Source organism: Mus caroli, chromosome 1 (assembly GCF_900094665.2).
Source record: "Mus caroli chromosome 1, CAROLI_EIJ_v1.1, whole genome shotgun sequence".
Lineage (NCBI taxonomy): Eukaryota > Metazoa > Chordata > Mammalia > Rodentia > Muridae > Mus > Mus caroli.
The window spans coordinates 64,857,178-64,878,787 of NC_034570.1; the positions used below are offsets into that span (position 1 = coordinate 64,857,178).

Below are 21,610 nucleotides of genomic sequence, written 5' to 3' on the forward strand. Positions count from 1 at the left end.
TCTACAGATCCATTGTTCAATCTTAGAATCCTAATTTCTAAATGAGATGAGTGCCTGAAAGCTAGCTTCGAACAGGGATTTCAGAATCATTAGTGGAACTCAGCACTTACGAGCCCAAGATCACCCATCCCTTATTACTGTACCAACTGTCTTCTTCTCCTCCTCCTGCCTTCCTTCCCTCTTTGTATTCCCCTTTCTCCTCTTGCTCCTTTTCTTTCTTCCATCTCTTCTTCCTCTACTTGTCCATCTCTTCTTCCTCTACTTGTGTATTGTGATAAATCTAAAATGAGGCATAATTACATTCTCTCTTCTCTCCTTATTTTATCAAGGGGAGGGAGATAGAGCCCAGGATTGTACTGCTAACAATTAGCAGGTCTCTCTGTTTAAATAATTCATAATATGAAAACCATTGATCCTGCATTCTACTTACAATCAATGTCTCATTTAAGATCCAGGAGATAATTTAGGATGGTCAGCCTTACAGAATCTCCAAGTCCCAGCCTCACCTCAGTCTTGCCCAACAAACACCAAATCAGAAGAAAACGAAACCTTTTAAGGTTCTGCAAATTGGTTATTTCAGGCCCACCCTGAAAATCTCTGCTTCTTTTAAAAACAGTCCCAGGATTCCAAAACATGGTGTTTTCTTTGTATCTATTCTAGTCTAAAAGCCCATTCATGCAGTCAGTCTCCAAACCCTAGAAATGCCTTAGTCATGGACCAGTTTCCTGACTCTCTATTTCTACTATAAGCTTCAGTTTTACCAATTCTCAGTCTCCTCACACTGCCCCTGTGTCTCTGACTCTTGCATCCTAGTCTGCACTGGTTCTACAAAAATGACACCTGCTAAGGTATCACATGGTTGCACTATTCTCTGCTCGCTAACCTTTAATAGACTGCCATTGGCTTGTTAAATAAGGTCTAAACCAGATCTCCTTCCTAAGCATTCAAGAGTCCCCATAACCTTCCAGTCACACTGTAAGCTGAGATAACCTGCTGTTCATTACATTTATTCTATCTTCCAATCAAATAGTATAATTTTTAATTAAGTAGTCTATAACATTTTTCTCTTTCTTCGTTCTTCCTTTTATTATTACTTAATTAAAAATTTTATTTTCAGTAGGTAATGCAGGCTCATATTAAAGTTAAAATGGTACCAGAAAATAGGATGTCAAAAGTAAGCAGCCTTCAAGCAACACTGACAATAAAGATAATCTATTATAAGAGGGTACATTTCTTCTTAACTCTCATGGTCATACATAATGCTCATTTCTTAACCTTTCACTTTTATTTAATAACTGTTAGAATATTACATAGATATTGGATCATTCTCTCTCTGTGTGTGCATGCTTTATATTTAAGTACATATTCAAATACATGTGCAAGAATACTTGACCATGAAGACACTCATGCAGAAAAGGATGTTGGGTGTCTGCTCCATCACTCTCTATCTTATTCCTTTGATACAGAGTCTATCATTGCACCTAGGGCTTGGAGTTTTGGTTAGATTAGATGTGGTTACAGGCCTTTGCATGCTGGGCTTTGCATGCTGGCCGTGAGCATCTGAATTCAGGTTCTCATGCTTACACAGCCAGTGTTCTCTGCTGAGTCACATTCCTCACTCCTTGATCATGCCTTCTGATGGCTAAATAGTGCTAAACTTATGACTATAGATGTATACACTAAGCAATCCCTAAGTAAAGGTACACTGCTTGTTCCCACCCTTTTGCTATTAGGAATGGCCAGTGTGGTGATGTAACACTATACATGTGTACAGAAGTTTGCGCTGTTATCATTAGCAATACTTCCTAGGAAGGCAGCACTAGTTAGGGCTAAATATACTTGGCTGTGTCTGTCTTTCCATTTTTTGATGCTCTCATTGCTTCATCCCAGTCATCTTCTCCCTCGCTGCTTGCTGCTCATACTACACACTCGAAGGTCTTTCTCACTTCTGCATGTGGGTTCAGAGTGTATCAGAGTGTATCAGTGGGTTCCTGAGTGAGGGCTCATCGTCCTCAACTCACTGACTCTCTTCTAGGGTGACAACTGTGCTTACTTAATTTTGTCTCTTACAACAACACATTATGCATGAGGTTTGTGGTGTTGTCACCAGGAACACATAGAAAGGCTGGACAACTATTTCTTAGACTTAAATGAATGATAACTTATGCTAGCATGTTTTAAACGACTCTAAGGTAGGTTTTGAGGTGTTACTAGAGGAAACACCAAGATTATTGCTCATCCAGCATTTTCCTGGAGGGGAAATGCTGTTCTCCTCAGGCTTACCTGAGCTTCTTTATCAGCCACTCATTGATGAGGAGTCGCAACAAGAAAAACATGGTGCCCTGAGAAACCAAGGCCACAAACATTGCCCCTAGCTTATCCATCTCAAAGGTCTCGCTTGGATATTCCACACCGTAGGCTTTTAAGAAATCCAAGACTGCCTGTTGCTGAGAAAGTTCAATCAAACCGTAGCCAAAACAGAATTGGGGGAAGATCAGGAAAATCCGCTTGAGAGTTTCAGAAATAAGTTCTAGCGTCTGAAACAAGAGAAAGAACCAAATTCAGTCTTAGGATTCCAACTAATTGACAAAGCATTTAAAACTGGGTGACGACAGATGGCGACACCTTTGCAGCTAGGCACATAGTTCACATGTATGTTGCAATATCATACTGTATCTGCTACCTAAATGACAGTCTGACAGAGTTTATCATCAAAATGCAAGTAAAAAGAATGTTTTTCTCAAAGTAGCCCAAAGTATCAGGTCCAATTCTGGAGACAAAATCCCTTCTAGACCTGGTTCAGATTCAGCGGGAGAGGTAAACCTGGCTAGAATGTTGGGATTCAAAGCAGTATCAGTGGGTTCCTGGGTGAGGGCTCGGGGAAGCCTTTGACCTTAGGGAATCTCAACCAGGGACAGAAAGAGCTTGTGAAATGAGATGCAAGGAGAGACAACAGATATCAAAGAAGCAGAAACGGGCTCATTCTCACATTATTCACACATAGGCCAATGACTTCCTCCTTACCCTTTTCCTTATCCTCAAGTGGCCTTGCCTGTCCCTCACCTCACTTCATTTCCCCTCTATTCTTTTGCACTCAATTGCCTGGGACTGTTAAAGCTTCTCTTTCACTGATCATAATTGTTAGCTCTGAATGGCGAGTGATGCTGACAATGAAGTAGATTCCAATACATGATTGAAAGGGATTTTTTTTTTTTCTTTATGAGTGTTCAAATGAATCCTAACCCACAGCCACATATACAATCCAATCTTTCCACCACTGCACCTTAGGGATTTATTAATGAGTAGAATGTTTAGCTGACCAGTAGGTGCCATACAATCTATCTGATTTTGTATCTACCACTTTACTCAAGACCTAGCAAAAATCAGTATTATTAGCATTCAGTAAATACAATAATAAACATTAACCTATATGGAGCTTAATTTTTTTTAAAGCTATACACTCTCCTTTCCTAAATTGAATAAAATCAAATGATGGTTTTTCCTATTTAAATACAGAATAAAGGAAACCTTTCCACATGGGCCACGCTACAGTTTCTGGTTTGTTCACCGAGGTTTATGTAAGGAATAAGACACCTTACCGGGTCATTAGGCTTTTCCTTGGAAAGAAAATATACCACTGACAGGGAAACGATGGAATTGATGCCAAAGAACAGGTTGACACACACATAAGTGATGAAGGCCATTCCTGTTTCATGGAAGAGGCCAGCCAGCAGGTACATCCAAGAAAATGTTGCATAGCTGTAGGACAATAATACTAAAAATTAAAAGTATGCCTTAGTTATTCTAGTCTACAAAACAATAAAATCAAGCTCAGATGGGTTTCCCAGGGAACAGTAAACATGAGAGGGGAGTGGCCAAGCCCTGAAGCTAGGTCTATATTTCATTCCTCATTTTGACACAAGACCCTCAAAGGATGTCTTTTAAATGACAGCAAGAAGCCTCTCTTTTAAAGAACCCATACAGTTTCTCTGCCCTAACTACAAATCCATCCCCACCAGGGTATGGTGTTATTCTGTCCAGGCGAGACTTCTGCTGCTCAGAAATAGGAGTTCAACCTGAATAAATCTGATCATTTAAAACTGAGGAAAGATAATTACATTGTTGTAGGTAGCTAACAAGGTCTGGTTAAAAGATGGGTGGCCTAGGTTAGGCAAAGATGAGCAACTTCAGTTTAAATAGATCTAGAAACAGAAAGGCCCACGGGTTGTCCCAGTTTTTAAACAATTGATTTTACCCATGCCTTTGTAATAGAATCAAGTTTTACACTGAATGTCAATTACATCACGCAACCTGTATTATTCTAACATAGAAACAACAGCATTTATGCCCTTACCCATCTTGAAAAGACAAATAAAAATAGACACAAATTTACATGTACCTTCTAAAGCCATACATAGTCATGTACTTTGTAGATACACATACCCACACATACTCATAATTTTCTGGTCATTCTAAAATATTTATTTTACATACTTTAGATTATTTGTATAAATTGGTACAATGCATGATACCCAGTAAGTGCCTGTTTGTGATAACAACATTAATTTTCAGAAGTATGGTACTTACAGGCTGTAGACTAGCAAGAAATACATTAGTCATCACTCATGTTAAATGACCCCAAGACAATTGGAAATTAACTAACGAGACTAAGGTCCTATTTTGTCTAGGAATGCTTAATTTTCTTAATTCTTTTTTCATTGCTTAATCAGCAGCTTACCCAAACAGCAAAAGTAGGAGGGATACAGCGCCTAGATTGTTTCCACTGTAGAAGGCAGGAAGCTTGAAAATTGCGATGACACCAATTGAAAATGCTACAGGAACCAAATAGAAGACCTATGGATATAGACAAAACAATGTTTAGTATATGGCGAACATTCTTTTAAAATCAATAACCCACCTTATTTAACTCTGAAATAAGTCGACCTAGAAAAATTCTGAGGGAATGAATTTTTATTTATCTTCCTGTTGCTTGTAACATTCAGCTCATTTTACATTGATCTCAGTTTAGAATTTGTCTTCCCTACTATGAGGTCAAGGCAATTTTAATCTATATAGATACACAAGAAATCCCTGGTGTTCCTGCCTCAAGGCTTAAGACTTGGGATCATTCAGTGACAGGGGTTCTGGGAGAAAGATAAGAAAGCCAGGTTTCTTGGTATTAGAGTCAGTCCTCAAAGTATTGATTTAATTTTGGATGCAGCTACTCTCTCACATGGCTGCTTTCTGAGACTTGGTTATCAGTGTTAGGCATTCCGTGCAAAACATCAGGGCAACAGTTCTCACATGTTCCTGAAATCACAGTTATCTGAACAAAAACCTCAGTATTCTGGTCACAAGCAAAAATATTAGAAGCTTAAGAGTTTGCCGCAAAATGCATGCAGTGAAGGTGGAGGTGGTCGAGGGAATCTTGTGAGTGGCACCCAAGCACCAGTAGTCCTGATAACAGGATCTCAGTACTGAGTAGACCTTCACAGAAGAACACACTGAAGCTTCCTTAACATTTAAGCTCCTGTGAAGTACAGAGCGGTCATTAGCATTCTTTTAGACTTGGCTTCTACAACGGGCACATTTCAGACCTCACTGGATGCATTAGCAAAATGGATCTGTGGTTAATTACTCTCCAACTCTTCAAGCCAATGATCTTGACAACAACTCAGACAGTCGCTGCAATAACGGGCAAGTGCGTACTCATCTGGGCTCTTGGCCAATGCTGGTACATTTGGAGGCAAGAACGGTCATCTGAACTTGGGGACCACTTTACATAACAGAGAGCCCTGTCAATGAAACACATCCCTCCTTGTCCCTGCTAATCTTCTCTAGTGTGCCATTCAGCAGGAGCTACTGCTTTAAATTTTTCACTATTAGTTGATTAAATTTTTATAAGCTTGATTATCTGGCACTGTGGGGTAATGTTGTTAAGCTTCTATTTTGCTACAGTAGTGGTTCTCAGACTTCAATGTGTTTAAAAGTCACCTGGGGGATCTTGTTTGAAATGCATACTTTCTACACTCCATTTCCCAAGACACAAATTTAATAGACCTGGAGAGGGGCCCAGGAATCTGTATGTTGATGTACACTCTAAGAATCTGATATTCAGAGATAAGAGAAAATAGGTTTCTTTGCCTTCCAACCATCAGATGATATAAGCTTGATTCAATTGGCTTTTCTTAATTTTCAGTCCTTGTAGTAATAATTTGAATAATTAGATCAAACAGCTCTTGAATACAAAGCTGATAGACTTCTACTTAAATTGACACTGTCTTGCAATGACAAAAATTACTCACCATGTCATAGATGAAATTTGTCACCCAGTAGCATGTCACACCGATGCCAGAAATGTGCTGCAACTGCTTGGCTTTGGTCTGATGTTCCCTGACAATGTAGGTGACAAAGCTGGCAGTGGTGACAGAGTAGCCCATCAGGATGGACAGCGCCACTAAAATATCGATTAAACTGCTGATTCTATCATGAGCAACAGGGAGAGGAAAGTACACATAAGTTTTTGGAACTCCTCTCCTTTCAGGAAGATTCATGACTAAAACCATCAACAAAGCAGACCAAGAGCTGGCTGTGACACAGATAAGGCGTCCTGCAAGGCAGCCAGATACTATCTTTGACATGACTCTTCTGTGACCCTGGAATAAATGTAGCGCTAGTGCATCTGAATTGGCCAGGGACGCGTGATAGAAAAGCCTCGGTCTCCAAGGGTTACAGAGTGCATGCAAGGATATATAGATCTTGAGCAAAGAAACAGTACTTAAATGCTATGCAGGGAAGTCAAAATGATGAAGGACTTGTGCACTTGACTCATAAAAGCAGCAGACTCAGTGAATCTGCAGTCGACAAGCTCTACTTGGCAGCCTTCTCCACACCCTTCCAGAAACTTCCTTTTGTCCCAGTCAGTGACTTATATTACCAGCCCTTCTAGATTGACATCGATTCAAATACCACTGTAATTTCTAATTATTGCACATTCTACAGAAGTGCAGCTATGCCAAAGGGAAGGCAGTAATGGCAAGGAAAGAGATGTGCTTACGTGGCTTGTTCCTGGTCTTGTACCCCTGGATAAGGGTGGCTATACATGATGATCCCTAGAAAGAAGGGAGAGCTCTGCTGTTAGATGGTATTTAGTTAATGAGGAGCATCAAGTTTTACATGAATAATACATGATGCTTTGTTTCTTACAAGATGAATCGAAGAATTGTACTTCAAAGGTTCTTATTTAAAGGGTAATGCTTTCCCCATCCTTAATCCCATCAAATTCTTGTGATTACTGGTCTTCTCTTAATATGAAAATAAACAATGTCTACTTGTGTGTAGAACAATCTGGAAAAATCTAAGAACATCTATTTTTTACATAGTGCATGGCATACGCTGGAGTACATTCAAATGATTGCTTCTAACGTTCTTCTGTCTGGTCATTCCTATTTGCATTTCAGCCATACTTCAGAAATAGAATGCACTTAAATAAACAACTCAACTGGGCATCAATCATACAAGCCTCTCTCTCTAACGATCTAACACCATTCTAATCCTCCTTCCTGAGTTAATGACAACGGCCAGGAAGCATGGCCATGTGAGAACATGCTCCTTTCTCTTTTACTATTTCCAAGATGATTATTGCTTGAAAGTCCTACCAGAGTAGGGACTGGGAATCTCAATGTTGTATATCCATCAAAACTCAGGGAGCCCAAGAGCTTCTCACTGCACCCACACTTAATTAGTAGTCACTTAACTCCACCTTGACCACAAAGTAATGACTTCTCAGAGTTGGTTATACTTTCTGAATTGGAAGCAAGGCTTTTTCCTCTCCTTTCTGAAAGGATCTTACTTGGCCAGAATTGAAAGTGCATAGGCAAGTTTCCCAAAAACTGTAATGTGAAGGCAGAATGTATACTGTCTAGATAAATGAGGGAAAGAATGGGAGGACAAGAGACTGTGGGTCTCCTCTGCACTTAAACAGTTATAAACCGAACAAGAACTTTTCTACTTACTGCTTGTATGGGATATGTTAGGACATTTGTTGGGACACTTGGGTGCAATGTTTGGACATATTCTCTAGGCAACTTAAATGTGTAGCATTTAATAAGATGAGTATGACACTTTAAGTTGAATTCCTCAACAATAGTGTGCTGGATAGTTTTATGTCACCTTGACACAAGTTAAAGTCATCTGAGATGCGGGAATCTCCATTAAGAGAATGCCTCCATAGGATGGGACTGTAGGCAAGCTTGTAAGGCAGTTTCTTAGTCAGTGACTGATGTGGGAGGACCCAATTCATTGTAGGTGGAACCAATCCTGAGCTGGTGGTCCTGGGTTCTATAAGAAAGGCAAACTAGTAACCAGCACCCCTCCATGGCCTAAAGGTACATCAGCTCAGGCCTAAAGGTTCCTGCCCTGTTTGTATTCCTGCCCTGACTTCTTTCAGTGATGAACAGTAATATGAAAGTGTAAGGCATATACCCCTTTCTTCTCTGAGTTGCTTTGGTCATGGTGCTTCATCACAGCAACTAAGACAAATGGCACATTGAAAAAATAAACAAAGACAAAAACAAAGAAAACAACAACAACAACAAACCCATTTTGACCTCTGTCTTTTAATCACATTATAGGGGAGTTTACTTCTCTTATTTTCTGTGGAGATTAATAGTTTCTGTTTATTTGTTTATTTGTTTGTTTGTTTGTTGTTAATACGCTCTTGCTGTTCTACTCTGGTTGCCTGGAACTCACCATGTAGATCAGGCTGGCCTTAAACTTGCACAGATACGCCTGCCTTTGCCTCTCTTCTGAGTCCTGGAATTAAACAGGACTGAACTCCTGTATCGGAAGTCTCCCCACAGCCTCTATAGCATTCAGCAGCATGTCTTTAGTGCATGACCAACCAATGGGTGCTTATTAAAGCAAATCAAATAAAGTTTCTAGTAGTATCGTCCTTCCATGGAACCTACATCAAAAGTAGGCATTTTTCTGTGGTCTCTGTAGATATCAAGCTAAAATGAGATGCTTCCTGTGGCCATTGCGGCTGAGGCGATAAACGGTGGGAGGAGCACATAGGAGTGTAACATTTGTCAGAGGAAACATGCAAACCAATATTCTTCAGGTAGAACACAAGAGTTTTTTCCACATGAAGTTAACCACTAGAGGGAACCACATGAATGTAACAGATATTGACATTACCAATGAAAGCTAATTAAAATATTTTATTAGCATATTAAGCTTCAGAGAAAAATGAATTTTACAACTAAAGAAAAACCCCAGTTCACCTGTAATCCTTCAAAGATACCTTCAGACATGTGAAGGACCTTGAAGAAGAGGTGGTGAGGACAAATAGGTTAAATTTTACAGGCAGATTAGGTTCTCTTGCCATGGGAGACCCCACTCACATATTTTGAGTGACATAGATTTGATTTCTTCTTTGAAAGGAATAAAATGTCTCCCGGAGAAGGCAGAATGTTGCCATTTTTTTTTGTAAGTTTGAATAGACAAATTAACAAGGAACTGAAGACATGCTTTCCATAATTTATATATAACTTTATTTAAGCCTTATTTTTAAATTGAAAAGTAAATTTCATCTCAGGGTCAGCATAAGTTTTATGCTGCCAGATTCTTTTGTCCTTTGCAACTTAAAACACAACGGTAAACACCTACAACAAACCTGCAGGAGTCTCCAGTGGTTCCAGTTACATTAGTCTCAGTAATGAAGACTAATTAGAGAAGAGACCAGGACACAGGTTTCCAGAAGCCAACCCTTTAGACAAGGTGGCATCCTCCTGCTCTCTGTATCTTTGCTACATCCCCCTGGCTATTTCTATAGCTCCGCTGCTTTTATTGTCTGTCACAACAATGCATGGTTTTGCTCTGAATAAAACACCCCAATGGAAGGGTTTCCAACAGCATTTCAATCCAGGTTACACTCACCTGGCTTTCGTCACCATTTCGTTTCATTGACCCCTTTTGACTTTGTTCTTTATTAATGTGCTATACCTAAGGGCTACCCATCTTGTTATTTTCTTGAAAGCTCCTCCCGCAAGGGAAAAAAATGCCAAAACAGTTGGATAAAAACACTGTTTCCTCTGAAAGGAAGATTTCTGAAGACTGCTGCTAGAGGGAGTGTCTGACACTATAGTTTACTTCCACAATTATCAGCACAAAAGCAGACACCAGAATGCATGGGGGTGGGATGATGGAAGGAAAATGGGAGAGGGTCAGCTTTTATAAAAGACAGTTTGTGTCATCGATCCCTCCTAATAGGCTGGTTATGAGTCTGGGCCCTGGCCAGAAAATGTATTATTTCATTTTTTTCTCTCTTCTTATTTTTTTTAGGTTCATATGGAAAAATAATTTGAGCAAGGCTCAAGGAGATGAAATGGTCTGATGAACAGTAATTGAGTTAGAAAAAATAAATAAATCAACTTCCTTTAAATCCCAGTCCTATTTAAAAATGATGTGGAGGACTGTGGGGAAGTAGAACTGGAGTAGATCTGCCTGAGTCTGGATAAACAGCTTGGAGCATTAGCAAAAGGACAGGCAGGACCCAGAGAGTGCCGAGTTCAAATCCCACTTTAGCACCTCAGAGAAAACGTAGGAGCAAACAGTAATGTTAGCCCAAACTGGAAGGTTTTTTTTCATAACATATGTGTCATATATCCTCAGTATGTGGTACCACCACTTTAGATGCAGTGTATAACCTTGTGTTTTAAAAGTTTTGTCTTCATAACTGAGTATGGTGGTGCACGACTTTAAGCCCAGCACGGAGGAGGCAGAGGCAAGTGGATCTCTATTAGTTTCAGGCCAGCCAGGCTACTGGGTGAGAACTGAATGCTTTTCATAATGTTTTTGTCTGCATATATAGATCTGTGAACACTTATGAATATTAATTTACTGGTCAGCTTTTTTTCTGCAGACAAATAAATAGCTCTGAAATATTTTCCACAAGCCATCGCTGCTAGCAGTGATTTGATAAGTGAGGAAACTAAATTAATCTGAAGTTAAGGGTGTCATCTGGAATGTTCCATCTGGAAGGTTCCAAACCCTTTCTGAAGATCCCTAATTTAGATGCCGTAGAGCACCACCGTCAACAGGGGAAGCAGATACGGGGAGTGTGTTTGCATGGAAGGCCGTGGAAAAGAGAGTATAATTAGAGACAGCTCTGCACAGGGTCCCTACCGTGTCGGGCAGCATCGTACTCTGACATGTTAACCCTCAGGAGGAAGTTGTTGAGGCTGTTGAGGTAAGCTGGGAGAGAATGGTAGCCTTCTGGATCGTACCACACCTGCCAAATTTCAAAAGGAGACAAGATCAGGATTGTACATGAGTAAAACAGGCTTTTAAAACATCCGGTAGGATACTTTATTTTTAAAGGAAAGTCTCAATTTACTAGTGACTCATTCCACCTCGGAAGATAGTTAAGATACCCCTGGAGTGCTGATGGTAGATGGATCTGTGGGTTTTCAGTTTACAGGTGGGGAGAGTAACAGCTGACTTAGCAGCTGCTCTAGATGCTTCTACAGGCAAAACCTGAAATGAACTGGAGAAGCCATTGGTATCTCCGCAGTGGACCCACGGTAATTCTAGAGGAGAGTGAAGCAGGGATAAAACAGCAGTGGTAAAAACAATGGCAACAGAGAGAGGAAGGAATTTTAACAATATGCAAGCCTTGTGTCCTTAACAACAAAACTGATAGTTCCCCCCCCCCCCAACACACACACACACTTTCTGTTCCTAGTTATATGTAGCCCTCAGGATCTGAATTTCTTTACCTTTGACATCAAAACCAAGGCGTTTAAAATACTAAATAGTGTGCTTTTTAAATGGTGTTAATTTAAAAATGCATTCTGATTTAGAGAGGGGTAATTTCACATTAGAAAGTCCCTTGATTTTGAAAAGAAATTTACTCAGTGTGTGGGGAAGGAAAGAGGACACCACAGTCCCCAGGATTGTTACTCCCCACACAGCTTTGTGACGATCTGCGTCCCACAGTGTCTATGGAGTAGGGATGCTGGAGAATGGAATTAATTTTCATTTTCTAAAAGGTGAACTGCTTCTTGGCATAGAGCAATCGTGAACTAAATGAATATTAATTGCTCCGCTTTCACCCCGATTCTGTGTCTCTCAATACCCAAAGAGAAATGTTCAGGGGATATTAAAATTTTCTGTGACTGAAAATAAATAAACAACTAAAATCCTTATAATTGCTGTTTATCATCTGGGCAGTCATATGTGTCTGACTCAAGTGACTGGCTTGGCTCAAAGCATTGCTGCTATCTGGAAGAAGAAGAAAAAAAAAACTGGGCTTATTTATCTCTATTAGATTTGTTACTATTCCAGGTTTGGTGAGAAGTGAGGCTAAGAGCCCCACATTGCAATTCTCTAAGAAGTTGTGATACAGACACAAGAAAGTGCCAGAAAAATAAAGGCATTGTGAGACAAAAAAAAAAAAAAAAAATCATAGGGATAACACACATTAGTCCACCACACATGAGGACAATCACCCAGATGCTGCGCTCCACACTGATCCAGTGCACTGAGCCACCCCTTTCCTTGACTGTGTGATTGAGTGTCCCGTGGACTCTTTATGTTCACATAAAGGTGAACAGGGTCCAGTGCTACTGTCTATATCTCTCTTTGCTTATCAGTGATGCACAGGAGGAGATTATTTCCACTGCTGAAAGTTCTATGAGTAAATAAATGAATGAGTGAATGAATGAATGAATGAATGAGAAAGTGAATGAATGAATGAACGAATGCTTAACAGTGATGCATCAGAGATTAATTCCACTGCTGAAAGTTCTATGAATAAATGAATGAATGAATGAGTGAACAAGCGAATGAATGAATGAGTGAATGAATAAGTGAATGAGTGATTGAGTGAATGAATGAATGAATGAATGAATGAGTGAGTGAGTGAGTGAGTGAACATGAACTGAAGTTCTACTGCAGATGAGTGTTTAGAGCTACATTTTTGATCACTGCAAGAAGCACCATTGTGCACAGTTTTTATGTGTGTTCTTGCTCTTGTGTATATGTGCCTCCTTAGATCACATGTATGCACCACACAGAATTGATTTTGTATGTTTTATGTTTCTCACATGAAAGTGTTTATATATACAAATTCCATATCACTATTTACATGACCTCCCAGAAGAAAGTCCCAAATTTACCTTAGCAAGAGTTCTATTGTCAGGGACAGCTGTCACATCAAAACGAAGGTCATTAGTCAATTTCAGCCCAAAACTCCAACCTCCATATCTACATAGAGCAACAAAATTTATATTTGTTTTACTGGGTAAAATCTTCCTAAGTTGATCTAAAATATTTAAGTAGGACTTTATTTTTGTTTTCCACCCAGAATGCATAATGAAATAAATACAACAAATACATCCAGAAGTAGATAAATACAACCTGATATTTTTCTATTGATCCTTCTATCATATTTAAACTCAAGTGTATGTCATTACTAAAGGCAAGAGTCTCATGTACTGTCTGGGATGGTGGCTCATGCCTGTCATCTTAATACTCGGGAAACTGAGGCAGGAGAGCTGCTGTGAGTTCCAAGTAAGCCCGAGCTATAACCTAATATCCTGCCTAAGTAACAATTTTACAGACACACTACATTAAACAGTTACATATACACAGTGAGCATTCTGAAAAGGAATGATATAATGTAAGGTTTTCCTCTTTCCATCTCAAAACTCAACATTAGAACACATAAATATTCTTTTCAGGTAGTTGATACCAGAATGACCTAACTTATTATCGTTTTTCAAATTACTTAATTTCTCTTCTAAATAAAAATCTCCTAGATTTTTGATTGGCCCTATTTCTTTTCCCTCTTCTAAGATGCCTGGGTGTGAGTTTGACATGACAGTTTACGGTCTTCTTTAAAAAAATTGACTTTCAAATTCAAGTAATAATTTCCAAAATAGACTAACTTAGATGTTTTACCAAATTAGATTCAACTTAAATAATAGGACAGTCCAATTTATTCTACAATAACATCATCATAGATGAGATGGTGTAGAGATATAATTTAACACATGAATGATACCATTGCTTCTTAAAAATGTGGATTTTTAGACTTTTTTCATAATAAATCATTTTCTCTTATAATAAATTTACTTTTTCATAAATTATTTGACTCTGTGAAACACCTGACATCTTTGAATATAGAAAACATTTGTTTCTATCCAAACCCATGTCTATGAAATTCTTTTACTTGTATATCTGTAATTAGAAATGAAAAATATGAAAATATTAATAGTGGCTATGGATGAGTAGAAAAACATGCTTTGTTCTTCTTTAACTTATCTGTAACAACAATATCTCGCAGTGAATGTGAAGAATTTATAGACACTGAGGAATGAAGGAGAGGTAGAGGACTCACAGACACAATCTACATTTTGAGAGATTATTTTTGTAACTCAGGCTAACTGTCACAAAAAAATGCATGCTTTGAAACTCTAAGTAGATCCAATCCAGTCAACAACTTGTCTATTGCTTTGAGAAAAAAAAAGTACATGTTCAACCATATATTTAAAGACCTTAAAAAGCTAGTGGTTTTCAGTTTGCACAAATGAATCTTAATTTAGAGTCATTGCTTAAATTTCTATATGTAGGATTATGTACACAGAACACAGTACTAAGGCATCTGTGTTACCTTGTCAATGATCAGATCAATCATCAATCAATCAAATTGAAGCAACGATCAAGTTCACTATATAAAGAATTTGCAACTATTACTTATATGGTTTCAAATTTGCAAGTCTGTTACCCTAAAACCTGGAAATCAGTTAAATATGTTCCAAACAGAAGATCTTACCTTTTCTGTACAAAATGATTTGCAGTTGATATAAGATAATTTTCCATGTGTTTCCCAGTGAGGTTATAAATAACTTGGGAAGAGTACGTTCTTCTATGAGGTGGATGGTAGTTGAATTTGGGGCATTCCTAGAAAATAAAATGATCAAGTTGAGTTCTTCCTGCCTGTCCTGTGTAAGTTAAACAGACTACGTCAGTGTGTCCCGATTTGCCCATTACTGTTAGGGCTGAGGTGTGATCAAACTGCCCTTTGATTCATAGGAGCTTTGGGAAAGAAGACAACTTGTCTATTTGCCAAGAAATTAGAATTATCGTCACTTATGCAGAGCAACTACATGTGTTTAGGACTCATCCAAAGCTAAACGGAGTTAGCAAATACAGCATCCCAGAGTGTTCTGATGAGGTAAGTGTTGGGGGGCGAGAATATTAGGAAACAGAAACATTTTTTTGAGTACCTTAAGAATTTACAGGGAATCTGAAAGGGATCTGCCTCAAATTAAAAACAATGTTATGAGGAAAACTCTTCAAAACAACAGCAGTGAGTTGAAAGTTCACGGTACGTTAGTTTTTGCTACCTAACCCAGGAGTAAGGATTTCATTAATATATGGGTTTACACAGAGATTTTTACACGTTGGTTACATGTATATGTGTATTTATTACTTAAGAATTAATTTTAGGCTTACAGGAAAGTAACATATATAGTAAATGAGAGTTTTTGTGTTTGCCTGAACAGACTTCATTTAGAGTTTATGTTTTTATTTATTTATTATTTATTTGGGATTTTAAGACAGGGTTTCTAGCCCAGCCTGGCCTCAAACTTACTATGTAGCTGAGGAGTCAGTCCACTGAACTTCTGATCTTATTTGTACAAAGATTACAGGTGTGTGCATTCCAACCAACTTCGAAGGCTCATGTTCACACACTTATATTTTACACTCATAAGAGTAACAGCCTAGCTCTCTTTGGATCCTGAAGTTCATTGCCATGATATCTATCCTGGAGAAAGTCTAGCATAATGCTCCTCTTCCTTCCATCAGTCACTCACACCCGGGCCCAGAGCCAGACGCACACAGCACACGTGAGATGTATCGAATTACAGACGGCTCTGGAATGCCAAGAGTGAACGTCACTGAACATCCAGCGACATCTGTCTAAAAATCACATTTCGGAATGGCATTGGCTTCTCCATTAATCAGAAGTGGTCTCCAGGTAGCCAGTGCAGCTATGAAGTTTTTATTTTTTTAAATCAAATTGCATTATACATATAAAAACACCATGTGTATTATAAAGGCACTGCTTGATGACTTTTGACAAACTGGACAAACCCACATAATTAGTAACTAAGAAGACGAGAGAAGGGTGTGGTTTCCCTAATTTCTTTCTCAGCCTGTTTATCTTTTGGAAGACAGAGGAAGGCTACTGATTTGTTTGAGTTAATTTTATATCCAGCCACTTTGCTGAAGTTATCAGCTGTAGGAGTTCTCTGATGGAATTTTTAGGGTCACGTAAGTATACTATTATATCATCTGCAGATAGTGATAGTATACTATCATATCATCTGCAGATAGTGATAGTATACTATCATATCATCTGCAGATAGTGATAGTATACTATCATATCATCTGCAGATAGTGATAGTACACTATCATATCATCTGCAGATAGTGATAGTACACTATCATATCATCTGCAGATAGTGATAGTACACTATCATATCATCTGCAGACAGTGATAGTCTCTCTTCCTTTCCAATTGGTATCCCTTCGATCTCCTTTTGACTTCTAATTGTTCTGGCTAGGATTTCTGAGTACTCTATTGTATAGGTAGGGAGAGAGTGGGCTAATTAAACAAAAGAAGAAGATGACAGAAGCCCATCAGTTCAAAAGCTTCCTTCTCACACTTCCTGCAAATTGCTACTACCCCCAAAAGATCGATCGTAGATGTGGCTTTAGCCATTTATTTATTTATTTATTTATTTAGCTAGCACACAAAATAATGAGGGTGTGTTGTTGTTGTTGTTGCTAACTTAGATGAGGGAGTAAACACTCTAAATGGTAGGTTAGACTAACATTTAAAAATTGAAAAGGATTTTTTTTTGTTCCTTGTTCTTATAGTTAATAACTATCTTGCGTGGGAAATCCAAAACGGGATGTGTTCACTGGAAATATTTTACTGTAAAATATGTAGTGAGATCAGAGTACAGCTCTATGACATTTCTAGACTTCCTGCATGAGAGAACAAGTTGGTGATCCTTAGAAACCCAATAGTGACTTTTCTTCAATAAAAGATTTATTGAGAAATTTTGAAATGCTCTCTCCTCTAGGATGCTTGCTTTGATACATGGGATGTGTGAGATACATATGTAGTGACTCAAAAGGAAATCTTGAACTTTCCCAGTTAGCTTTGCTGTACTAAGAGTTTAGGGATAACTTAGAAAACAAAGATCTGCATGCCTAAGATAAAGATAAAATAATAATGGGATAAATGTTAATATTTTCAGAAAATAAATGTTGATGTAAAAACCTTTCCAGGCATTTCCTGGTAACCCATGGCATTCCTTTCTAGACTTACAGGTGACCAACTTCCCAGCTAACTGTCTGGGAGACATGTTCACTACATTTTTAAATATGACAGTTACGGTCACTTTTGGGCTGTGAAACTGAACTTTCTAGCTAGAACAGAATTGAAACCAAAGATTCATTCTCAGTTGGTTTGCACAAAGACCATCTTCTACCTCTGGAAATTTGTCTTGAGTTAGATTTAAAACAGTGACCTGAAGTTCAACATCAATATTTTTTGTGGCCAGGCCCATATCTTTTGAGCTTCTAGCTTCCATAAAATGAAATTATACTGACTTTTCAGTAACCTGGATAGATCTTTCAAGTTTTGTTATTTATTCTCTTCTCTCTCTCTTTTTTTCCTACTTTACTGGAACTGAATTCTCTTTTACCTGGACATTGTCTGAACAGGAGCAAACACCAAAGTTGTCGATAGCTTCTCCACTTGTGTTCCACTTTCCCAGATCGTCTTTTTTTAAACACTGCCTATAAAGAAAAAGGATATTGAAGTGAGATGGGTGCATATGTGCATCCACATTGGTAGCTCATAACCACTTATAACTCCAGATCCAAGAGATCCATTACTCTCTTCTGGTCTCCATGGACACAAGGTGTGCAATGTGGTGCACATACAAGCAGGCACTCACACATACACATAAAATAAGCAATAAACAAATCTTTAAAATCAATAAAACAGGATTAACATTATCATTCTAATGTTGTGATTGTAAAATGTAACAATACAAGAGGTGAGAAAATGTAAGGGATCTAATGTTCATTATTATGGTATAGTACTGTCAAGGAAAGAGTAAGACAAAAGAGGTAAAAAGCTACTAGATATAGACTTTCTATCAAGAGATTATCCTTTTCCAGCAAAGTTACTCACAGATACTTTATGCCTTCCTACACACACTTGTGCAAACTAGGATGCTGAGAAGAAGAAAGGAGAACTTACGAGTCACTAGTATTCAAACACACATTGTCAATGCCAGGGAAATTCCAGAGAGCTGAGACCAGACCACTGGTGCTTGGATCAAAATTCCTGCAATATCAAGCAACAGGGACTCATCAGTAAATGCATGTTTGCTAATAACCCTAAGATATGAATTATGCTATCTATATGACTGCTTTCCCATTTCCTCCTTCCACTCCTATTTCTCTGCCTCCACCTGTCTCCTTCCTTTTTCTTGGGATGTCAACTCCAGGCCTACACATATGAATGGTGGTCCCAAGGTACACCCACTGTACTGGCTAGTTTTGTGTCAACTTGACACAGCTGGAGTTATCACAGAGAAAGGAGCTTCAGTAGAGGAAATGTCTCCATGAAATCCAACTGTAAGGCATTTTCTCAATTAGTGATCAAGGGGGAAAGGCCCCTTGTGGGTGGGACCATCTCTGGACTGGTAGTCTTGGTTCTATAAGAGAGCAGGCTGAGCAAGCCAGGGGAAGCAAGCCAGCAAGGAACATCCCTCCATGGCCTCTGCATCAGCTCCTGCTTCCTGACCTGCTTGAGTTCCAGTCCTGACTTCCTTGGTGATGAACAGCTGTATGGAAGTGTAAGCCGAATAAACCCTTTCCTCCCCAACTTGCTTCTTGGTCATGATGTTTGTGCAGGAATAGAAACCCTGACTAAGACACCCACCCTATAAGTATACAAATCTATAGAAGATTCAGGCTGCCCTGATGTTCACCTATGACATGAATTTAGCCATCACATGTGGTTTAAGTCTACCCACTAAGAGTAAACAATACTTTGACTTTATTTGTAGATGCATGTAGATCCTCTTAAGTTATTTTTTAGGTACAGAAGTAGCCCATTTCTTTAGCAGAATTCAGTGTGGTAGCTCCCAAATTCTTTATTTTTCTCCACTGAACCTGGAATCATTGTGGAAATGATCTTGTCAGAAAGTAACTCACGCGTAGAAGGCTGTCTGTTCAGAGGTGCCGTAAATGGATGGAGAGATCATGATCTCTGGGTAACTGTTGCTGGAATCTCTCAGTGTGCCGAGACCCATGGCCGTGGCTACAAAGACGATGGGGAGAATGACCTGAGCAATGAGACCTTTCCAGTTCCGGCGGGTGTGGTGGAACCTCTTGATGAGAATAGCCATTATCTTCTTCAGTAAGAGTCCAAAGCCCTCCAGCTTCTCGCTTCTTGTCAGGACTTTGTCTGAGTAAGGACAAGAGATTTAATGCGGTTCCAGGAAAGCTCTGTAAATCAAGTCATAGTCGACTTCTCAGACTGCGGGTGAGTGGTATCATATTGCATGGATGGAAGAAACCTCTGTTTTCTACATTCAGACTGAAGCCTCTACAATCCATTTCTAGTATTGCTCTAAACAGCGGACCCCAATGTGTGCCTCGTATACAAGAGTGTTATGAAAACTGTGATTCACTAGCACCAGTTATAATACATACATAGAGTAAGCTTACTAGAAAAAATTAAGGATTGTGAATTTTGTAAATGAGCCCTGTTCCCTATTCCAATGTCCCAATACAGACCCAACATGTAATGACTAATTTTTATTATATAGAAAATAGTCTCATCAAGATTGAATTCAGATAATTTAAATGAAACATCAGCCCAGTGTAAGAACTGGTTCCTAGCACAGACTATTTATTAGTTTCGATGCTTCAGTGTCTGATATGAAATCCAATGAGCTCATTCAAAGTGAAAGGAAAGCTTCTCCGAGTCATAATTCTAATTCCACCACATATTCATACACTGTCTTTGGAAATTAGAAATGATTATGGCCTTTCAAGACTCCACATTCAGTTTCCATACAGGAACCATTGAAAACTTCTCTACTATGCACCCCCCTCTCTGAAACACTCTCCAAGGCTTAAGAAAGTCTCCATTGCCTTTGAGACCCATGGAAGCCATGCTGACCATTGCTGTTCAGTGGGGCTCTCGAGGCTAACCATTCAACTTCTTCCCCCAGAAGTAGCTTCAAATAGAGCATTCTCGTCTGAGACCTGCCACCACACTTTTTTACATGCGATAGGACAACGGTATCTGTCAACCCTGTGTGTGTTTAAAATTTTCCATCACAAATCATGCAGCTCAAAAATCATGATCTCCATTTAAAAGCTGATAAGGAAAAAAAATACAAAGCTGCTTAATTTAAAATGAATTCCAATTAAACAGAGAGAACACGTTTAAATGCAAACTCCTATCTCTGCAATGGGGAATTGTACAAGGAGCTGAATATTTTGAGTTAATTAGTATGCTTTTCTGTTCCTTGAGAAATTACATGCGGATGACTTACAGGTGTGTCAAAATGCTGTAAATGGGCTGCCTCAAAGATAATGTCAATGAGGGGGACATTCTAAATGAAGAATAATTTCAAATTATAGGGAAAAAGGCAGAGACAAATATATAGAAGCAGATGACCACTTTCAATCAAAGCCCCCAGTTCCTCGGATTCCACAGTTTTATTCCCCAGATGAGACTCTAATTCCAGAATTACACAAACACCAGAGACGATCGTTTCTGAGTTTGTGAGACAGGCAACCGTTTAATTAAAAGTTCTGTTCCTAGAGCTGCTTCCCACTTTAAGCAAGCGGTTGAAATGACTACTCCATATTTCATATATCATTTTACTATGTGCTTTCTTAAGTAAATCATGTTTCCAGGGTAAAAATTAACTGTCAGAAGGAGACCAGGTGATAGAAGATGCTTCTAAAAGAACTTAACCTCTTAATGTTATATCAAAAATGTGATTTTTCAAACTTATCCTGTGTGAAGAGCTGAAGACGAAGCATTTTAATACAGAGAGTATCCTTCAAGTCTAACTTAATCAAATCATAGACTTTACCCCAAACAAATCCCCCCCCCCACTCCACCTAGAGTGAATCAGAGATGGGGAAGATAGAGGATAGACCTCACCTTTCCCAGCGAAGGATGATTTCTAAAAAACACAACTTTATTTTGGATGATTTTGCTCCCACATATATGAACCTAATGACAGGGGGCTCCTGACTAAATAAACGTGTCTGTCCCTGCACAGCCCTTGATTGCAGGAAGAATCGTCACCTGTGAAGCTCGCCTCTGAAATCACAGAAAGTCGCATCCAGAGAAGCATTTCTGATGAACAGAGAGCCCTGTCCCCATCACCTGTCAGAGGTATTCACCAGGTTTACCTCGCTTGCACTGCCACTTCCCTTTGGAAAATGAGAATTTGATCTTCTGTAATGAATATTCTGTGTGTTGA

At 38.9% G+C, this 21,610-nt stretch overlaps 1 protein-coding gene across 1 annotated transcript in view; it reads right to left on the reverse strand.

Moving 5' to 3' along the window:
- Positions 1–21,610, reverse strand: part of Abca12 (ATP binding cassette subfamily A member 12) — a 170,531-nt gene that overhangs the window by 12,796 nt on the left and 136,125 nt on the right. The window contains exons 33-43 of the mRNA XM_029475357.1: positions 19,314–19,566; positions 18,352–18,438; positions 17,789–17,882; positions 14,840–14,967; positions 13,182–13,269; positions 11,188–11,293; positions 7,058–7,112; positions 6,306–6,483; positions 4,739–4,854; positions 3,600–3,759; positions 2,284–2,537 (exon numbers count right to left, since the gene is read on the reverse strand). Of these exons, the coding sequence (XP_029331217.1) occupies positions 2,284–2,537; positions 3,600–3,759; positions 4,739–4,854; positions 6,306–6,483; positions 7,058–7,112; positions 11,188–11,293; positions 13,182–13,269; positions 14,840–14,967; positions 17,789–17,882; positions 18,352–18,438; positions 19,314–19,566 (1,519 nt within the window). The remainder of the gene's footprint in view (positions 1–2,283; positions 2,538–3,599; positions 3,760–4,738; positions 4,855–6,305; positions 6,484–7,057; positions 7,113–11,187; positions 11,294–13,181; positions 13,270–14,839; positions 14,968–17,788; positions 17,883–18,351; positions 18,439–19,313; positions 19,567–21,610) is intronic.